The following is an 8,802-nucleotide window of genomic DNA, read 5'->3' as shown; positions in this document are numbered from 1 at the left end:
TGCCTCGCCCCCCCCCCCCCCCCTGCCTGGCACTGCCACCAGCTCCGGTGACTAGTGAATTCTCCCCCTTTGCAGCCAGTGCTAATCAGCTTAAGGAGAGCTTCGGTTGCTGAGTCAACAGGGTCGGGGCTCCACTCCCTTCTGTCTGCGCCTCTCCTGAGCAGGGGGAGAGACGCGGGGGGGAAAGGGGGGAGGGGAGCGAGCAGACGGCTTTGCCGCAGAACGAGGGAGGCCCACTGGACAGCAGGAGCTGGAAGTGGAGTCTGCATGTCCACATCTGGGGGTGTGATGGGCTCGGCGGGGGCGGGGGCAGAAATGCCTGGTGCCCCCCCGGGGCGCCTTCTCTGAGGGAACAAAGCAGGAGGGGCGGGCGGGCTCGCACTCCGCTCGCACTCCGCCTGCAGCGCCCGAGAACCCAGAACCCGGGGTCCTGTGCTGGCCGCCGGCCCCCTCGGTCCTTTGAAATGGAGAGAAAGCCTCCCTGCCTGCACGCAGGGCTGAGACCGTGCAGGGGGAGGGCTCAGCGAAGCAGGGCTGCGGGGGCTCCAGGACACGCAGACCCTTTGTGGCTGGTTTTTGGTTGTTCAACCCACCAGGAAAGTGAGGTCTAGCGAGGGGAGGTGACGGGGCTGGGGGCCGCCAGGCCCACCTCTTGCGGTCCTGATCCAGCGCTCCCCTTACATCAGGGCCCCCCCCAGGCCAAAAGATAAAGGTGCTGATCCTCCAGGGGGCTCCCGCCGCAGGCCCGGGCCTGAGGAACAAGGTGGGGAAGCCTCCCTGCTCACCAGCACCGGCACCCCTGCACCGCCCTGGTCATCCACTCCCGAGCTGAGGCGTTGGGATGGAGAGGCCTTGTGCAGGGAAAGAGGGAGGCAATTTCTGAAGCAGCTGCTCCTCCCCCCACCAGAGACCCTGGCACCACAGGGCAAGGGCACCTCCCCAGTACTGCATCCTCCCCGCTGCCCTCCACACAGGGCCCAGTCTCCCTCCCCTGCCCTGCAGCCTCCCTTGGGCCTCGCTGGGATTGGGGGGCACAGCTTCTCCCCCCAGCCCTTTGGCACCAGGGCAACCCCGACGGCTGTCTGGCCTCTCCCCACCCTCCCCTCTGCTCCGTCACTAACGCAGAACCTGCTCACGGAGGTGCCGGGAACCAGTTGGGGGGGGGACCGGGGGGTGAACAACAGTTACTACCACAACCTCCCGGGGCCTGGTCCACAGCACAGCACCTCCCCCCGACCCCACCCAGGAGGGCCAGTGGCGTGGCCGCTGGGGTCCCCCCACTACCCCTATAGTCCTAGAACATTTGTCCCCTGGCGGCAGAGGAAGGGGAGGTCAGCAAGGCCAGGGGTGCAGAGCGCTCCGCAACGCTTTGGCTGCCCCGGGGCTTCCCACAGCCCCTGCACCCGCTGCAGCGCCTCCTCCGCCCAGCAGCCCCCAGCTCGGGCCCCCCCGCTCGGCACCCCCATACACTCAGCCCCCCGCACGCTCATCCCCCAGCGGGGCAAAGCCTGACCGGGGCATCTCCAGGGCCACAGGCCTTAGTGTGGGAGCTCACAATGGCTTCCTTCCCTGTGTGGCTGCTGATACTTATGGACTTGAGCTTCCCGGGTTGCTCCCCTGGCCCGTGCGACACTGCACTCCCAGCCCTGCACCCCCAGCCCTGCACCGGCAGCTCCGGTAGCTCCCAGGGGCCTGTCTGATCCACTGGGACCAAAGCCTTTGCCCTCCTCCCTCGGCAGCTCTGCCAACTGCAGCCAAGTTCCCATCCCCCATCCCCCTCCTCTCCACCCTCCTGTCTTGTCTGCTGTTCATTCAACGGAACTTGAGGCCACCGTCTGCAGGAGGTCTCCCCAGATGAGGGTACTTCTAACCTGGCAGTACTTCTCATGGTGGCTCAGTTGGTTAACTGTCGAACCCCTGATTTCAGCTCAGGTCATGATCTCACGGTTCGGGAGTGGGAGCCCTTCGTTGGGCTCCGCATGGACAGTGTGGAGCCTCCCTGGAGTTCTCTCTCCCTCTCTCTGCGGCTCCCCCACTCGCTTGCTCACACCCTCTCAAAATAAACATTTCAAAAGATAACAAAAAATTTAAAAAGTGGTCCAAGGCTGTTTGCAGAGAACTGAGATGGGAGGCAAGAGCCTTACAGACAACTGGCCTAAATATGTCCCCTTCCAGAAGACACCGGGACCCTCCCTACCGACCATGTCCTGGCCGCGCCCCCACCCCCCAGCCCAGCGCCCCGGCAGCCCCGCCACGATGCAGCTCCTGGCGTGAGGCAGCCCAGCGCTGGGTCCCAGGGGTGCTGCAGGCCAGGAGGCCGCGCTCTGGGTGCACACCCCGGGTGCAGAAGACAAAGCTTTGGACTCTCGGGATCGCAGACTTCAGGGCCTGTGGATCCCGTGTGACCCCCTCAGATACCCCAGCGAGGTGACCTCAGCCCAGGTCCCCGATGCCTCTGTGGACGTGGATGTGCCAGTAGGTTGATGCCTCTTCCTGAAGACCGGCCGGAGGCACCACCACGGGCGGCTGTAGCCCGTGTCCCCGTGGGATGCAGGAGTCCTGTCTGGCTCCAGCCCCAAGTAGGTCAGATTTCAGATAAGTGGGTGGTTTTCCTGTAAGTGACGAAACCCTCCTCCGTACTTAATGAGAAACAGACTCCTCAACTTACCCTGCCCACAAGACCAGGAGCTCCGGGAGACCCCCTCCTGCCTCTTCCTTCTCGCGCCTGAGTCCCCACGCCACCACACGCAGAGTCAACCCCCGTGGCCGTAACCTTCACCTTCGGTTGTTCTTCCCGGTGCTTTCCTTGTTCAGAAACCTGGGCCGCCGGGAGCGAGCTTCTCCATCCGGGTGGCACCAAGGCTTTTCTCGTGGGACCGTCCTCAGCGCCCCGGGCTCGGGCCGAGCTGCAGCCAGGCGAGTCCCGGCGCCCCAGCCACACGCGTCAGCAGGGCTACCCGAACCCCGAACCCCCCGCCATCGGTCCTGCCGCAGCTGGGCCTCCCAGTGCAGAAGGGCCAACGANCTCCCCGCCCACCCCCTCCACCCACCCCTCCCTGTCTAGCAAAAAGCTAGGGGTCCGGAAGTCCCCAAGGAGACCCGTCTAGCCACCAAGCTCTCTCCAAAGCTTCCAAACCGGTCATGGCCAATGGCAGCTGGTGTCAACGTGAGTCTCCTCCAGGGACATTTGCCTCCTGCTGGGCTGGAATTGACGTGTAACGACTCTTCCGACTCTTCCGTGTCACAGAAAGGACCTCCTTGACTCCCTCTAGTCTTCAGACACTGGAGATCAGCGACACTTTCCAGAGTTGGGACCACAGGGCCCTGCCCCACTGAAGCTGTACGAGTACTTTGGGTCTTCAACGGCCAAGAGCCCACTTATAGACGGTGGGCACAGAGGAGAAAAGCCAGGCAAACACGAGGCGGGTCGTGAGGGTTTGAGGGGTGCTTTACACAAGGTAAAATCAGGTCCGGGAACAGGAAAACACATGAGAAAGATCCAGAATTGAAAAAGGAGGGCACACTATAAAGCAGGAGAGCGGTCAGGGCAAGCAACGTCCATCAGACTGAATGTTTTATTTCAACAGACATCCCTGGTTTAAAATTAAAAAAAACAAAAACAAAAACAAAAAAAACGGTGGAGGGAGGGGTCGCCATTTCATCACACCCGCCAGGGAGCAGCGCCCCCGCCCCAGGGCCCGGAGCCCCATCTGAGGCGTCATTGCTCGAGTCTTTGCTCCAAGACAGAGAGGAGCTGAATCTTCTAACTTTTGTTAAGAAAAACCTATCAAATGTGTTCATTCTCGCAGAGGCGAGGGCTGGGTCCTCACGGGAGACCCTGGACCTGGCGCAGCCGGGGTCCCAGAGCTGAGGCCCGGCCCCGGGCCGCAGGAGGTCGCGGGGGGCGGTTGAGTGCGGCGCCCTAGAACCCGTACTTGGCTTGGGTCTGCCGGCGGCTCAGCTTGTTCTCCGACCAGGCGTTCTTCAGCTCCAGCTCCCGCTCCTTAGCCTGCGGCGAGAGAGACACGCAGGGCCTCAGACCGGGGTCCCCACAGACGTTCTCTGGCCCCTGTGGGCGCCCGCACTAACCTCCTTCCCCCCCCCGGTGACCCGTATGGGGAAACAGCCAACTCCCTGCAAGACTTCATGTTCTTGCACTCAGGTCGAAGGGGAGCCCTGAGCAAGCAAAGGGGAGCTAAGGAGGGTTAAGCAGAACAAAGACTGGCCCCTGGTCCTGGGGCACCTGCAGCAGGCGGAACGTGCGACTCCATCTCAGGTCATGAGCGTGAGCCCCACGGGCGGTGTAGAGATGACTTAATAAAGCCTTTATGTGGGTCCCCGGGGGGCTCAGTCAGTTGGGCGTCCGACTCTCGATTTCGGCTCAGGTCGTGATCTTACGCTTCATGAGTTAGGGCCCCTCGTCAGGCTCTGCGCTGACAGTGTGGAGCGGCTTGGGATTCTTTCTTTCCCTCTCTCTACCCCTCCCCTGCTGGAGCATGCTCTCTCTCTCTCAAAATAAACGTCTGAAAAGTAATAATAAATAAATAAAATCTTTATAAAAACAAAAGAATCCTGGTTCTACACATACTGGTGCTAGAGTTAAAACTGAATGGCTCAGGGCGCCTGGGTGGCTTAGTCGGTTAAGCGTCCGACTTTCGCTTGGGTCATGATCTCACGGCTCGTGGGTTCGAGCCCCGCGTTGGTCTCTGTGCTGACTGCCAGCTCAGAGCCTGGAGCCTGTTTCAGTCTGTGACTCCCTCTCTCTCTGACCCTCCCCTGCTCATGCTGTCTCTCTCTCTCCTAGAAATAAATAAAAAAAAATATTAAAAAAAAAAAAAAAAACTGAATGGCTCAAGGGGCGCCCGGGTGGCTCAGTCGGTTAAGCATCTGACTTCGGCTCAGGTCATGATCTCACAGTTCATGGGTTCGAGCTCCGCATTGGGCTTTGTGCTGAGCGCTCAGAGCCTGGAGCTGCTTTGGATTCTGTGTGTGTCTCTCTCTCTGACCCTCCCCAGCTCATGCTGTCTTTCTCTTTCTCTCAGGAATAAATAAAAACATTAAAAAAAAAAAAAAAACCTGAATGGCTCTAGTGGAAGACCAGACAAAGGAGAGCTGGAATTTGCATCTGAAAGGAAGACATCAGACGCCTTGGGTGTCTGGCCAGCCCAGTGGGAGAGGACAGGACACCCAGGAGCGACAGCCGCGTCGATGGATGGAGTGTGGCTGCCGTGCTGCACACGGTGGACATGGTACCCTAGAAATTCACACCACTTTCAAGCACAAACCGAAGCTGTGAAAACAGACTGGAAGGCGCCAGAATTGTGACTTTCCTCTGCCGATCTCAATGCCGCACTTGGGGAGCGTACAGGGGCCACCCGAGAAGAGGGGCTCACTGACCCCACCCCACCAGAGCTGGCTGCTGCCTGCCCACTTCCCCCAGGGAAGGGCAGTGGCGAAGAGTTAGGGTTTAGGGACACCGGGGGGCTCGGTTGTGAGCATCAGACTCTTGATCTTGGCTCCGGTCAGGATCTCACGGTTCGAGAGTTCAAGCCCCCCACCCCCACGCCACTGGGTTCTGCACTGACCCTACAGAACCTGCTTGGGATTCTCTCTCCCTCCCTCTCTCTACCCCTCCCCCACTCTTGCTCTCTCAAAATAAACCTTAAAAAAAAAAGTTTGGGTTTAAAAGATGACCCTCAAATCCTTTCCCTACAAATAACAACCCAGGGTAAGGACACAGGGGAGTCCCTGAAACGGAAGATGAACCAGGACAAGAACTAAAGCAGATTCCCGCTGAAATCACCAGGCAGCACGTGCGTCCCCGGGAAAGGGGCAGGAAGGCGTTCGGTGCGGTTAGGTCTCAAAAGATGGAGCTCAGGGGCGCCTGGGGGGCTCAGTCAGTTAAGCGTCCAACTTCGCTTAGGTCATGATCTCGCAGTTTGTGGGTTCGAGCCCCGCGTCGGGCTCTGTGCTGCCTGCTCAGCTCAGAGCCTGGAGCCTGTTTCAGATTCTGTGTCTCCCTCTCACTCTGACCCTCCCCTGCTCACAATGCCTTTCTCTCAGAAATAAATAAAACATTAAAAAAAAAAAAAAAGATGGAGCTTAATGACTAACGTCTGCTTCACGATTAACTGAATAGCCGAAAGTTGCAGGGTTCTATCAGATAAGTAATATTCTAATTCCAAAAGTCATTTCTGAATTACCCGTGCTTTTCAACAATTTGTGTCATTTCCTGCTACAGAAGTGGAGAACACAAAACAACCTCCTCAGCAGGTGGGGGTCTTGTTGAAAGCTGGTGAACCAATTTTTTCTTTAGAAAAATCCCTACATACATAAACTCGCCACTTAACAGAATTGCATGAGACACCACTCTGCTGCCCTCTGCGTGCGTCCGGGTATCTGAATTCCCACTTAGTTTACTACAAGCTCCTGCACTCACGCCTTCCGGGAAGTGGGGAGTGCAGTGACAGGCGACAGGCGCGGTGGTAGGTGATTCCGAAGGACACATCGCCCCCTAGTGGCCACGGGGAGAACGGGCCCTGGGCACGGTGGCGGGAAGCTGGTGCCCGGTACCTGGGCCCACAGGGTTAAGGGACCTTAGGCGGCCTCTGTGGGGTTTACAGGGACCCTCTCACCTGATGGATCAGGTATGTGATCTGGTGCTTCCGCCGCTGCTGGCCTGTTGGCTGCTCACCTTTCTTCTGCGAGGGAAGAAAACACACCTGTTAAGCCACAGGAAGAAAAGCAGAAGTAGCTCCCATGCCCAGATGCTGCAAGGCTGGGGCCTTAGAAACCAAGGACTCAGCCCGAATCCGGGGGGAGAAGGGAGAAAAGTCAGCCTGGAGCTGTTTTTATGTCCATACACTCAACGAAACAGTTTTCATTAAAGCCATTATGCCAAAATCCCAGAAAGATCTGCCTGAAATAGCCTGCTGATATCCCCACCGGACTGGAAATACTTTGAGGTCAGGACCGTGTCTTCTGCTTCTTGGGTAAGCCCACGCCACCCCCAGAGCACACACATGCCGGCTGTACTACCTGCAGTGCGTCTAAACCAGCTTCGGGGCCCGGGCGACCTCCCTCCCTCTCATAAACCCGCCCGGCGCCGCCCTAGCCCTCCCTGTCTCTCTGTCCCTTCTCTCCCCTGCAGGCCAGCCGCCCCGCCTGCTCCTACCTGAGGCGTCCCGAACTCTCCCATCCCCAGCCTCTAGCTGAAGGCCCCCAACCCCTGCTAGCCAGTCCCCCAGAGACCCTGGAATCAGAAGTTTCACCACCACCCACTTCTCCCCAGTCCTCCAGCCGTAACTGCACCCAAGCCCTAACCAAGCTCCGATGCAAATGCTTTACTGTCAAAGTCTGTACTGGTCTGGGCCTTCCCCCTGCCCGGCCAGTGCTGCCTCAGACCAGAAGCGTCCTATCGGCCCCACCCAGCCCCCAACACTCCTCTCTGGAGTGTCCTCAGCACCACCCCCACCGTCACGCTGCACCATAAAGCCCCCGAGGACGGGAGCTGTAACACTGTGCGCCGGTGCAAAGCAAGCAGGGACCCCAGAAGCCTCGAGCTCCCAACCCCTCGCTGCTGTGCAACCCCATCGAACGTGACCGTTGAAGACGGCAGGCACGGACACACAGTGAGCGCTGGCCACGGCGGCCGTCACACTGAGATGACGCCTCCCGACCCACAGTTAGGCCGGCGCGCCCCCCCGAGTGTTTTTTCCAGGAAACACTGATGGATCTATGCTGATCTAACCACAGTGCTCCGCTCTGTCCTGTATGACCGCCAGCATTCAGTTAAAACAAACGGCTGGGGCTCAGATGACCATCTGTGGCCACAGAACAAAGCGGAGAAAGCGGGAGGGAGGAGAGGGGAAGAAGATGCCCGACCTTGGCCTGGCTGGTGCTGGGCTCGAATCCAGGGCTTCCCCTCACTCGCCCCCCCTGCCCCCCGCAGCGGGCTCACAAATGCCCACCTTTGCTGCGCTCAGCTACGAGGAGGAGGGGGCGCAGCGCACTGGCTGAAGGCAACTAGCACAGAGGGGCGGCGGTGCGGGGCGGAAGCACGAGGAATGAAACACCTGAAAAACCCACAGCGGACGACCATGACGACAGCCAGGAGGCAGAGGGAGGGGCTGCACGCTCCGAACCGAAGCCCCCAGGACAGATGTGCCCACGCCTCGGAGATGTGCTGAGCACCCCCCCCACCCCCCGCACAGCCTGACAGTGGAGGAGGGAGCTGACTGTCGAGAGGCAGGGCCGCCGTGGGTGGTGTCCAGCCAGGGAGGCGGCCCCCGCGCATCAAAGCTCCTCCTGAGCACAGGAGGCACAACTGCTCCGCCCGCCCGGTCCACGGGCCTCTACCCCCCAGGTGGAAAGCAAAGTTCTGGAAAGTTCTGCAAGGCAGAGCTCGGCACGTGCTCCAGTCCCACGGATGGCAGGCATCTGTGAAAGGTGCCGGGGCAGTGGCCACCGGGCGTGGGGTCGGGACGGGAGCAGGCCCGGTGCTCTGGGGCCCCCAGCTGGCCATCGCAATGGGGTTTCCCCACTTACTTTGCTGAATGACTTCATGGTTTTCTCTTCTGTCAACGACTTGGTCATCCACTGCTGGGCCCCACTGAGCTGGTCGTCACCTTTGATCTCCACAAAGTTGACCTCCTCCCTCCCTCGGTTCCTTTTGCCCTGCAGCCGCTTAAACTGGAAAAGGAGAAAGAGCAGTGGTGAGGGGCCTGCGGGGGAGATCGGGGCACTCACTAGAAATGCCCCGCCCCCTGTGCCCTCAGCCCCGCCCCCGGTGCAATACCCCCT

General features: G+C 59.7%; 1 protein-coding gene across 1 annotated transcript in view; it reads right to left on the bottom strand.

The window, feature by feature from the left end:
• Positions 1-3,557: 3,557 nt before the first annotated feature.
• Positions 3,558-8,802, bottom strand: part of PRCC (proline rich mitotic checkpoint control factor) — a 21,071-nt gene continuing 15,826 nt past the window's right edge. Inside the window, 3 exon segments of the mRNA XM_077764203.1 lie at positions 3,558-4,009; positions 6,636-6,701; positions 8,548-8,691. Coding sequence (XP_077620329.1) covers positions 3,923-4,009; positions 6,636-6,701; positions 8,548-8,691 — 297 coding nt within the window. The 3' untranslated portion in view covers positions 3,558-3,922.

This window comes from Crocuta crocuta, unplaced genomic scaffold, assembly GCF_008692635.1.
Source record: "Crocuta crocuta isolate KB4526 unplaced genomic scaffold, BGI_CrCroc_1.0 scaffold528, whole genome shotgun sequence".
In the NCBI taxonomy this organism is placed as follows: domain Eukaryota; kingdom Metazoa; phylum Chordata; class Mammalia; order Carnivora; family Hyaenidae; genus Crocuta; species Crocuta crocuta.
This window is presented reverse-complemented; position numbering and strand designations above follow the sequence as displayed.